The following is a 12517-nucleotide window of genomic DNA, read 5'->3' as shown; positions in this document are numbered from 1 at the left end:
GTACTTCAGAATAAAGTCCTGAGGAGTATTGTCGATGCATCCAGATAAATAGAAACAATTACAGCGAGACCGAGAGGGGTGTTACAACATTGGATAAGATAACACTGAACTAGAATGCAGACTTAAGGGAACTAATTTGTTCGATTTTGTGTAGTAAAGCGCGCGAAATAGTGAGAACATTGTAAATTTCTACAACTTGTATTTTATTTTGTTACAGACTAAGTAAAGTCAATGGTCTACATAACTAACTAATAATTTTAAATTACTGTACAAACAAATTATAAGTTAGTCGGCAACGACAAGTAATATGAAAATAAATTTTTTTAAAAATAGGTAATTTATTTAAAAAAAAACACTATTTTTGTAATAAACTTTATTAAAATCTATAATATATTAATGTTAGTTACCTTCTAAAGGTTAAACAATATGTTATGATTAAGAAGTAAATAAATAAAAAGGCACTATAATATAAACTGCATAAATAAAATTTCTTTCCATACCATAGAAAAATAAAATATTATCACATTCCATAATCACCACTCAACGCACTACGAACCAGTTATTCAATTATACACGGTAACAACTTATTGTGTTGAATCACACGATGCGGTATCTTGTTTTGCGACCTTTTATAAAACTTGGAACAAAAATCATCAGTTCTTCAACTCGCATTTCAAGAAAACTCATCTTCGGGACATCGTGTGATCTGTTTAACATTTGGCATAACATCGTTTTCATAATATGCAGAGACAAAAGTCACGACAGCATTATGATATAAAAATGTGTTAAAATATGGATAAATTTTATAATATATAAATTTTCTAGAACACCTATAAGGCTTGTATTATTTTAGAGAATCATTTATAATGTTGTTGGTCGATGTTTTAAGGCCCTACCAAGAAATAGTTGTTGAGTTAACAACCATTTTACCAAATATTATAAACCACGAGAACATCACTTAGTGGTTATGCTTAATGGAAAATGGTTATTAAGTCTCAAAACAATTTAAACTAGCATCTTAAACTCTAGGAAAAATTGATTTAGGCAACTACTTTTGTCTGTAAAAATTTTTAGTAACTGCTTCGTCTTAAAGCTGTCCTAAGGAAGTATTCATTTGCGATATAACACATAAAAAACAAGACTCCAAATTCAGATCAATAGTCCAATCTCTTAGTGTCACTAATACCAACGCCTGTCTTGTTTTCTACTGTTTTTGTTTAAAGCAAGTAACTATATATCATTTTTAATTTTACAAAAATATCTAATGTTCAACGTGAGTTTTCCTTTTAAATACAAACATAGTCTATTAAAAGTATATAAAATACAGCATTGCATAGAAATCTCGCAAGGTTTTTTTTTTGATTATTAGCACTTAGTATAATCCCATGAATTTTTATTGATTTCTTCAACTACTGTTATTTTGTGCGAAATAACTGGTGATGTAGTTTTAGGAGATTTCTACCGTGCTGTAAAATGAATATGTACAAAATATGGAGCTTAAAAAGAACAAATAAAATATAAAGACATTATAGGTTACAACAATAAAGTATGCTATTTAAAAACTAAAAATACAATAAACTACAACCTATATAATTTGGTATTAACGATTAGAATAAGTGGAGTCTTAGCGATAAAAACAAATAATTGACACAACATAAATATATATACATTATCTCAACAAACAATAGTTCTCTCTTATATATGATTGAATCATTAAGGAAAACAATTATTAACTCTATAAATTTAATTAAAAATCTGTAATATTACAACAATCATGATATATCACTGGTCCTTTGTGTTCTACTTGTAATTTGTAATATTATTTGAGGCATTCCTTTTATAGTAAAATATATAGGATATTTATAATTCATCACTTTCATTGAAAATTCTGTCTTTTTACCTTGTAAAATGAAACAAGATATGTCTCTTAATTTAGTGGAATAAAATGTCCCACACATGATTTAGATTGAATTTCAAGTGTAACATGCTTTATGACAGTATCCAATAGAATTACAGTAATCCCTATAAACTCAAGTTGTCTAAAAAAAAAGCAGAAAATAGAAACTATAGTGATACACCAAACAAATCGAAAATTACTTGGAAGTGTGAATATATTATAAAGCAATTCAAGATATCCGTCTATAACTCAATTATAAACTCTAACCGACTAGAGTATACAATAATCAAAACCCGTATTTAAAAATCGTACAGGATCAGTTTGATTTAGCAGACGTTGTTTTGATATTTTCTCCATTGATCATAAGCCAATAAGTAAAGAATTTCCCAAGCGTTATTGCTTTAATTTGTGTCAGGCGAACAAACTGTGTATATTGGTCCAATAGTTACTTTTTTTTATCAAAAAATATGTAATATGCAACATTCATAAGCAATGGGTTGCTTATAGAGAGCAAATATTGCGCCGAACAATACAGTCAAAAATGAAACTTTTAAATGATGCGACAGTTTTAAAAGGCATAAAACCGAGATAAAGTAATAAAATATAAAATTTATATAGAGAATATGATACATTTTTTAATTATAGCGATACAAAATAACGCTGAATAACAAATATATATAAAAAAACGAAAACAAATAAAACTCTGGCCTATACGTAAGAATGCAATTAAAAAAAAACAAAATTATAACCATGATTAAAAATGGTATTGTAAAAATACAATCACCCTATTTTACATTTGCGTGTTCTCTCCAATTTTTTCAGTACTGGCCGCAACCATGGCCAAAGTCTCTAAACCAAATAAGGCATTATCATCCGTTTTATTTTTATTGAGATGAGTTATGCTCTGTTTGTTTTTCCTCTTTTTCGACCCAACTACTGGCGCTATCTGCGGCTTGCTACTGCTACTAGGGATACTGCTGTTTTCCACCTTTTGTGCCTTGTTATGAGAAGTGTCAGTTTTGATTTTCATTTTACGTTTTTTGCTTTCTCGTTTTCGTCTCATAAAGTCATCGTAATTAAGACTTGGCAGATTATCTATTCTTAACTCTAAGTTGAAGTCTATTATTCGAGATTTAGCCATTTCGTTACTGGAAGCTTCAATTTTGTTGGTTCTCCCGTCCTCTTCGTTTTCCAAATCGACTTTAATATTGGTCCGTTTTTTAAGCCTTTTAATTGTATTTTCCAGGTTGAGATTAGGTACGTCTTGTACGGGTTTGTTGAGAGTCAGTTCTTGTTCAATCTTGGAATCTATGCAACTAAATCTATTATTATGTTGAGTGAGCTTGGTATCACGTTTATTGCCTAAAAGTTTTCCCTCCACCATAAATCGTTCATAACGCTTCCCCTTACACATTCTATCACTTTTTCTGTGCTCCTTTAGTTCTAAAAAATAATATATTTATTTAAGTTTAAAAACAATCCCTATCATCCTATATTATCAGATAAAATTATGTGACACACATATACACATATATTACGGATGTATTTGTAAAAAAAAATCATATTATACAAAACATATAATTTCAACTTATATGATACATATTTCAAATATAGTTGTCATATAAGAATAAATAATGTGAAAATGTAGAGACCGAGTGAGGTTCCAGTACAGTACTACTAACCAAATAGTTAAAATTTAGCCGAAGAAAATGAAACCGAAAGATTAAAATGTAATTTCCTTGATGAGGACTTGAAATATAACTTATGAACTTATGACTTGAAATATAGATTTCGATTCAGTACCATATAAACGTTTGCAGGTAATGTTTCAATCTAGATATAATTGAAATGGAAAGTTTTTAACATTTAGTTTTTTTTAATAAAAATTTGCACAGAATTAACTAAAACTCCTTTTTATTAAATCCATTAGTCTATATTTTTTTCTATTACACTTAAGCCTATTCTTTTTGATGCTGTTTCAAGAATCTCTTGGATGAGTGGTAGTACTTTCACTCTGTTAATAACATTTCGTTTAAAATTTTCAAACTGCTTTCTTATTAGCCTAGTTCTATCAAACAGATAAATAAGCAGAACAAGACAAAAACTTACCATCTTTTTCGTTCTCAAATATATCATCTACTACTTTATCGAAAATATCCTGCTTCGTTAGTTTGTTAACGCCATCATGAAATATATTTTTTGAACAACTCTTATCTTCTTCATGCTGTTCGGAAAATCGCTTCTTAATGGGTTTAGGAGGTAGTGTAGGTTTAATGGTAGTAGTAGGGCTAGAGAATATTTCATCCAATTTTTCAGAAATGTTTGTCTCGCCCCCCTGAATTTGAGGATTTTCATTATTATTGTTCTCAATCTGCAATAAAAACATACATTATATAACTATGTGTTGATATAGTAAGCTGTTTTTAATTAATTTGTATATATAGTATAACAGCTCAATTGAAAAGTCCCCAGCCTGACACATAGATGGCGCTACTAGAATTAAATCCATGTTTTTAGTTAGCCCTAACCCACAAAAGATGCGTGTATAAATTTGACAGTGGTCGATAGAAACGAATTTCGCGTGTTGATAAAATATTGGTTTTTGAATGGGAAAAATACGGTTGAGGCAAAAACTTGGCTTAATGCCGAATTTTCGGACATTGCCCCAGAAAAATCAACCATCAAGGATTGGTATGCTAAGTTTAGACGTGGTGAAATGAGCACCAAAGATGGTGAACGCAGTGGAGGGCCAAAAGAGATTGTTATTGACGAAATCATTTTAAAAATCCACAAAATAATTTGAATGACCGTAAACTGAAATTGAATGAAATAGCAGACAAAGATATCAACTGAACGTGTACATCATATCATTCACGAATATTTGGGTATGAGAAAGCTCTGTGTGTGAAAGTGGGTGCCGCGAGAGCTCACTTGGGACCAAAACAACGACGAGTTGATGATTCGGAGCAGTGTTGATCAAGCCTAATAAACCTGAGTTTTTGCATCGATATGTGACAATGGATGAAACATGGTTTCATCATTTCACTCCGAAGTCCAATAGACAGTCATCTGAGTGGACTGCACACGATGAACCCGCTCCAAAGCGTGCGAAAACGCAACAGTCGACTGGCAAGGTTATGGCGTCTGTATTTTGGGATGCGCATGGAATAATTTTCATTGACTACCTTGAAAATGGAATTACCATCAGCGACTATTACATAGCGTTATTGGACCGTTTGAAGCACGAAATCGCCGAAAAACGGCCGCATTTGAAGAAAAAGAAAGTGCTGCTTCACCAAGACAATGTACCGTGTCACAAGTCAGTGAAAAGGATGGCAAAAATCCATGAATTGCTTCCTCACCCACCGTATTCTCCAGATCTGGCCAATCCGTAGCGACTATTTCCTGTTCTCAGATCTCAAAAGAATGCTCGCTGGAATGAAGAGGTGATCGTCGAAACTGAGGTCTATTTTGAAGCAAAGAACAAATCGTACTACAAAAATGGTATCGAAAAGTTGGAGGGTCGCTATAATCAGTGTTATCACCCTTGAAGAGTATTATGTTGAATAAAAGAAACTAATTTTGACAAAAAAATGTGTTTTACTATGGTAGGCCGAGAACTTTTCAATTGGCTTGTTATATTCTGTATTACTAGAGTCCTAGTTCATTATACTCTTTACTAGAATTTACCATCGTTCTTTTCTTTGAAAACATTGCGTTAGTGTAGACTTAAAATCCGTACTATAGCATCAAACCGAACGGGCGGTAACATAAACAGATGTTGGTAACGCCCGACGGTTCGTTGCCGAATTATAGGGGATTCCCCGATCTTTTCTGAAAATCCAGGAAACAGCCAGACACCCTAGTTCAGTCGTGCGAGGGTTTAGGTGCATTTGATTTTTGAATTTAAGCTAAGTATATTGTACACATTCGGCATTTTAAAGATTATGTCATCCCCATTCTATAAAAGAAAGTGTGATAATAAAATTCTATAAAAGAAAACGAAAAACTGAAACAGACTGAACATTTCGTAGCTAGTGATTGCTGGCTACAACGATTTAAAACACAAGATATGGAATTCGACTTGTCGATCATCACAACTATAAATAATAACTAGCGTGGGGAACTATCGACTGTTTATCGACAGTAATTGACTACTTTTTACTATCGACTGTTTCAGTCGCTATTTTTAGTTCGACTGATTTTACTACATTTTACCAGTGACTGATTTCAGTCGCTATTTTCGGTCCGACTGATTTTGTTACTATTTACTATCAGTCGTGTACTTTTAGTTACTATTTTTGGTTTTACTAATTTCGTTCGACTGATTTTAACGTTCTGGTGCTGTCATTTTAGCTGCGACCTTGACAAAAATGTACTCAATTTATGCTTACATATGATTACATATGTATATGTAATATATATGGTTTTATGATTTTTTTGGTAGTTTGCTTGTAAATAACAATATATTGTATATCAATATAGCAGCATTTTAGAACGCCATTTTTCAAGATTCTTAATGTAATAGCGTAACAAGATTAAAATTGTGAATGATAATTAGTAAAATACTTTTGACTGTTTTTATGGCAATAATAAGTAATATTTCAATTACTCTCCCGACTTTTGTAAAAAAAATATTTCCGTTCAATAATAAATAAGGCATTTACTTTATTTAAAAAAGCTCTAGTAGTTATTGCGTGATCACTTAATTATGTCATGGATTAGTTTTTTTTCTAGGTATATGTTTAATTTTTATTTAGTATTTATGGTTATTGTACATCTTTATTTTTTAGGTTTTATTTAAGTTCTATTGTATTGTCTATATTTATTATAGTATATTATTTAAAAATAGCAATTAACATATTAAAATACAATAGAACATTTGTGGGGTATTATTCCATTCCATAGAAAAAATCCATTCCTTTTTGCAGATTCACAGAACATTCAAATATAAAAATAATTCTACTTCGTTTAAAATGAAATTATGAATTGCATGTTAATATATTCCTCAATTATTTTTTTTCTATTTCTTTTTTAAAGTTAATACGTGAAGGAATATGTACATCTCCGTCTCGCTTATACTACCGCCGGAAAATATAAGCACATCTAAAATGAACTGCTCCAAACAATTATCTCCGTCCTTTCCACTCTCATAATTTATACAGGAAAGGGTTCGTACATCTTCGTCTGACATCACGAATTGAAAAAAAAAACAGACGAACCGTGCATAGTAATTACTATTTTTAGTCGCTAGTTTTTTGACTATCGGCTGTTTTTTTGATTATCAACTGTTTTGCGACTATCGACTGATTTACCGAATGTTTCTACTTTCATCTGTCCTACCAAAAAATCTTGAAAATGTATATTCTTTCAAGAGGTTCAATAGTCTTTCAAAAAGGAGGACACTACGAGAAGCTATTTTGAATTTACATGGACATTGCATTGACATGGACTGGAATATCCTTAATCAAGAAACTATTCAACAATATTTGAACAGCCTCTGCTGTAACAGTGATGAAGTTAACGATGTTCCTGTAATGTTAACGATGTACTGTAAGTATAATTAGGGAACAATTGCGATCAATGCGGACATTTTTTCAAACGTCTCTTAAAATTTCTAAAGTCAATAAAAAATAACATGCTCTGTTTAGATGTCTCATAAATAGGATGAAGGTTGCAGCAACTAGAACTTTAATTCTATGACACTAGCCATAGAAACAAGTCTAGATTCTAGCGTTGCCAAAATAATAAAAGAATATCTATTTCATTTTCAAGTGAAGATATTTCTTCAAACAAATTCCATAATAAGTCAACAATCCCAATATATTTTGCCCTTAACCGGTTTAGACCTTCTTCTCTGGAGTAGTGTTCGCTGATAGTTATTTATTGAGGCTGAAACACCTATAAACTTTAAACCTATCATATCGCTCTACTGATCCACCATCTTGTTGGAATATCTCTGTAGCCTCAATCATTCAAACCATATGAGCGATTATACCATTTAGTCAATTATTTCAGGAGTAGCCACTTCCACTACACGCTATAAATGAAGTGCATATTTTGTGGATGTTTGCAAGTTTCAATTAGCTAATTCATCGAGATCCTTTTTGATCTTTTTCAGTTTTAAGCCAATGATATGTAACTGAATATAACTAATATTGTTAATAACTATAATGACTCATGACGCTAATTAAAATCGTACCATTTTCCTACAATTTATGTAGTTATATAAATATTTTAAATTTGGCAAGTTACATGGATTATTCTCATTTTATAAAGTTAATTCACAAAACGTTGGATAAATTAATATGTGTATATATCATCTCAAGCATCTAAATTATTTATTGAATTAAACTATAGAACTAAAAAAATATATAGGGGCATGAAAATGCAAGACTGATTTTTAAAATTGTTTTTGGATGAAACAACACAATATCTTTTAAACTAAAATGGTATATAGAATTTACTACTTATATATTTTATTTACCAATTTATTGTACAATGCAAATTAATAATCAACAAATTTGACATAATTGAACCATAGATTAGGTTTATTTTACGAATTTAAAAAATTAGGGGATGATACTGATTGATGATTAAGATATATGTCTTCAGAACAAACCTCTTTACATTGCTAGTGAATATGATATAAAAAACTACAGTAGTATTGTATAGTGTTTTCTGATTAGCAAGTATATATAAATAAAAGTAGTATGGGTTTAATATGAATAGTTTGTTGGGTGAAGTTAATTTTGAAGAAACTTTTCTTATATTTAATAGTTAAAAATATGAATAAGTAAATAAAATAATAATAATGATGTGGTAATAGTGGTATAAAAATAATTGCTTACCTTAAAATAAAAAGGATCATCTCTCTTTGTCGAAGTAAAATTATTATTCATCAGTGATGTTAATCCACCAAGTTGGGATTCATCTGCTAGTTTTCCCGGAGTGAATTCCGACAAAAGGGTAGATGATGGTGGGCTAGATATAGTTGCTGAAGGTTTCGATATCGTAGTTGGACGGGGAGTCAGAGTGCGCAGTGACGGTGCAGGCAGTTTATACCATTTAAAACCAGGATTGGCAGTAAGGAAGGCATCTTTGTACTGAAACAAGTTATGATAGTAAAATTATTCGATTTTATAATTATACATAGATGAAAAGGTGTATGTGAGTTTAATTAATCTACTTATGATTTGGCAGACAGTACAATCTTGTCCCCACAACAAATATCTAAAAAAGCTAACCTTATTTTAACATGTCTATGATTTCTGAAACAACAACATTAAATAAAGATGTTTGTTGATTTTAAATTAGTAGTCATTAGTTAGTATAAAATTATTTTATATTACCTCATTAGCAAGATCAGTGTAGGGTTGTTTTTCCTCCTTCCATAATAAGGCCCACCATTCTCCTAAAATCTTAGTCACTCCTCTATTCTCTGTTGTAGGATACCTTTGTCTGACGATACGACGATGTTTTTTACAAAAAATAAGAAATGCATTAGGAGGCCTCCTAGCGTGATGTGGTGGAGAACTTTCCTCTTGATCATGAACCGAGTTTTCGGCATTTGGTATTACACCATCCCCATTGTCAACATTTATATCGGTATCGACTGGAACTTCCTCGTTTTTTTGATCATCTATAGGACTTATGATGCCATCTTTGTGTTTATCTGTTGCGCGTTCAGAACTATCTGTCCTGGTTGCACCCCACACATTTTGAACGTTATTCAGTTTCATCAGATTTTCAATTTTTACTTTATTGGTATCAAAATTATGTGTCGACCAAACTTCTCCGATTTTCTTCTCATTGACCGAAGACATTTGACTGTTTTGTACGTTTGAATACGGTTCCATAAAAGATAAATTTGATAACATAAAGTTGTGTTTTGCCGGCTCTAAAAAATTGTTCTGTACAGAATTCATTATTCCTTTTCCTGGTACTGAGTGTTGCTTACGCTAATGAGATACGAGAGTCTGAAACATCAAAATGTGTTTATTAAAATTTATTATATGGTTACATGAAGAAGATGCTTGTGTAGATACAGTACTCTTGTATACTTTAGTAGATATTCAGTGGAAGCATTTATAAACAGTCGAATATACTGAATGCACAGTAATTATAATATACCCAACCTAATTAAATCAAAGAGTTATCTCATCACAATTAAACTTTCAAACACAGCGCAAGTAAATCATTGAGATCGGTATCACTACTTCTACATACGATAATTCCTAATATATTACTATTAACTAACTAAAGAAATTGTCGTAAATGTATTACACAATAAAAATTCAGGGTAACATAAAATATAGATTATCGGTCGTGAAATCGTGAAATACCATTACTATTCCCTGCAGTTACATTTTAACAACAGCATTCAATAAACCCAATTAAATCACTTAATTAATAAGAATTTTAATCATCCCTGTATAAATTACTGTACAATACAAATTAATAATCAACTAATTTGACATACTTGAATCATAATATGTGGAAATACTATTATCTTCCATAATGTTTATATACGACAAATCAATGAATCGTCATTGAATAGTAAGTTAGCTAATAAAAGAACGCTCAATGGCAAAAATGCATAATGACCACTAATCTAAACTGACTACGCTAACAAACAGTGTTAAAATGTAATAAATATGACATACAGTCTTGAAGATTGTTCATTTCTAGAACACTATTTCGGAAGAAAATAAGTTGCGTCATATTATAATTATTTATGCGATCAAACCGTACTATAATTTATTATATAATTGCTTGCTGAATAAAATATTGAACAATGTTATTTTAGTTACCAAATGCAACAAAAACTTATACCGCAGTAAGCAGTTATGTAGATATAACATTATAACAACGATAATACACAAATAGTTACGGTAGAATCAAACCCATCAATTATCAAACGTTATATTTACTAGAACAATGATTTAAAACAAATATATTGTCACCAAGCATTAACTTATATATTTAACCCCAATATTATATCGAAATATTAAAAATATATTAAGGTAAAATCAACCCAATTTAGTTTAATTACTAAAGCTCGCCTTGTAATTTATGTATGTATATGTATATGTACATATGTCCATATGTACATATGTATATAGTTATATGTCCCTGATTATTACTTAGAAATTTTAGAAATAAATTTCAATAGTGATTATTATTACTATTACCATTTAATGCCATTTATTTCACATATTACTGAAATAAAATTGCAACTATTTTACTATTATCGATCATCCCTCTTATGACTCAAAACATTTTATTTATTCGGAACGTTAAACTTCAAAATCGGTGTAAATAAAAATAGCATATACAAAAGTTACGACATTGTTACATATTATCACATTCAACAGGACTATTTAAAATCCGGAATCAAAACTGATAGTAATTCGAAATAAACAATTTTTTGACTAAATTAAAATGCAAAATGCTCGTAAGTGTTAAATAAAATTGAAACAAAAAGTTAAATAAATGGAAACAAAAATGTTATCAGGGAATAAAACAATAAATAATATTTTGAAAAAATGACAGATAATAATACCTTAAATGATAAGGCTAAAATGAATAAATATTGGTACGAAAATTGTAGAGTCAAATTTACAACAGATGGTTCCTCAGCCTACCTGCTAGACAGCAATTCAAAGGTGACGATATTAATTTTATTTCAATGTCATCCAATTTAAAAAAAAAGTAATGCTAATTTTCTTAAGAGCTTAGGAAATAATTTAGTATCACTGGCCTACTTGCTTCATAGGTTGAACTTTCTCATGAAAATTCTTAAAAACAGATGTTTCAAGGTTAACTATAATCCATACATGAACATTTTGGAACTCCGCAATTAAAGCTTTATATCATTTTTTATGCACGTCGCGACTTACAAATTGTTTTCAACATTGTTAAAACTTGTTCAAGGACGTAGACTGCTAAATCAAAAACGTTCATTTATTTACTTAAACTATCGATTTTATTCACTGTCATTACTTAAATTATACTAACGTAGTTTCGAATAATCCTTATTGTTAATGATATTTACATAATATTGAAGAAATAAAATAGAAATTTGGATATTTACCTCTTAATTTCTCGCACTTCATAAATAAACGCAATCACATGACGTCACGCCGTCAAAATAACTTAGTTTTCAGATACCTCAACAGAAAAAACCGAAAAGTCTAAAAGAAAAATAAAAAGATGGAAGCACACTGATCACTTTTCTGTCATAACTAAAGAATTAAGTAAGTTATTTTAGGAAAAAGCCGCACCAAATTTCCAATCAAGATGTCTGTATCTGTTTAGATTTTGTAGTCAGCTGTTCCCCACTCTTTATTTTCACCCCACCAGCCTTTCTGTCATACAAACAAGCTTTTGATTGGTGAAGAACGAATTGTTAATTTATTGCATTTTGACCTGCCCTTGTGACATATATAGGGTTTTTTAGCATTTCAAATTATTTTTTGAACGAAACATCAATTATATTTAGATCCCTTCTGATATTACCAACCAGCCAACTACATTTTAATTTTGCTATATGTCAGAAATTATCTCAAATGTAAATACAATTGCTCTTCAAGTGGGCGTGTCAATATGCATTTGACA

At 30.4% G+C, this 12517-nt stretch overlaps 1 protein-coding gene across 2 annotated transcripts; it reads right to left on the bottom strand.

Annotated features, from left to right (window-relative positions):
• Positions 1–358: 358 nt before the first annotated feature.
• bbx (bobby sox) lies at positions 359–12241 on the bottom strand. Of its 2 annotated transcripts, XM_076417375.1 has the most exons (6): positions 11994–12135; positions 9858–9876; positions 9250–9797; positions 8749–9003; positions 4007–4268; positions 359–3340 (listed from the first exon to the last, which is right to left on the bottom strand). In XM_076417375.1, the coding sequence occupies exons 3-6, from the start codon at positions 9775–9777 to the stop codon at positions 2688–2690; spliced, it is 1698 nt and encodes a 565-aa protein (XP_076273490.1). In that variant the 5' UTR covers positions 9778–9797; positions 9858–9876; positions 11994–12135; the 3' UTR covers positions 359–2687. The 2 variants fall into 2 exon arrangements, with proteins under 2 accessions (XP_076273490.1, XP_076273489.1); XM_076417374.1 differs by having other exon boundaries at positions 9250–9876; positions 11994–12241.
• Positions 12242–12517: the final 276 nt, after the last annotated feature.

The sequence above is a fragment of the Rhynchophorus ferrugineus genome, unplaced genomic scaffold, assembly GCF_030347505.1.
Source record: "Rhynchophorus ferrugineus isolate W39M unplaced genomic scaffold, kcgeb_rfMv2 rfM11, whole genome shotgun sequence".
Classification (NCBI taxonomy): Eukaryota; Metazoa; Arthropoda; class Insecta; order Coleoptera; family Curculionidae; genus Rhynchophorus; species Rhynchophorus ferrugineus.
The sequence above is the reverse complement of the archived record's forward strand: the minus strand, read 5'-3'. Positions and strand labels throughout refer to the sequence as shown.

Excerpts from the sequence above, each read along its gene's own strand:
- bbx (XM_076417374.1), bottom strand. The coding sequence starts at position 9,825 with ATGAATTCTGTACAGAACAATTTTTTAGAGCCGGCAAAACACAACTTT. Across the intron at positions 4,269-8,748 it reads ATGATCCTTTTTATTTTAAG|ATTGAGAACAATAATAATGA; the intron begins GTAAGCAATTAT and ends TTTTTATTGCAG. Across the intron at positions 3,341-4,006 it reads ATTTGAGAACGAAAAAGATG|AACTAAAGGAGCACAGAAAA; the intron begins GTAAGTTTTTGT and ends ATTATTTTTTAG.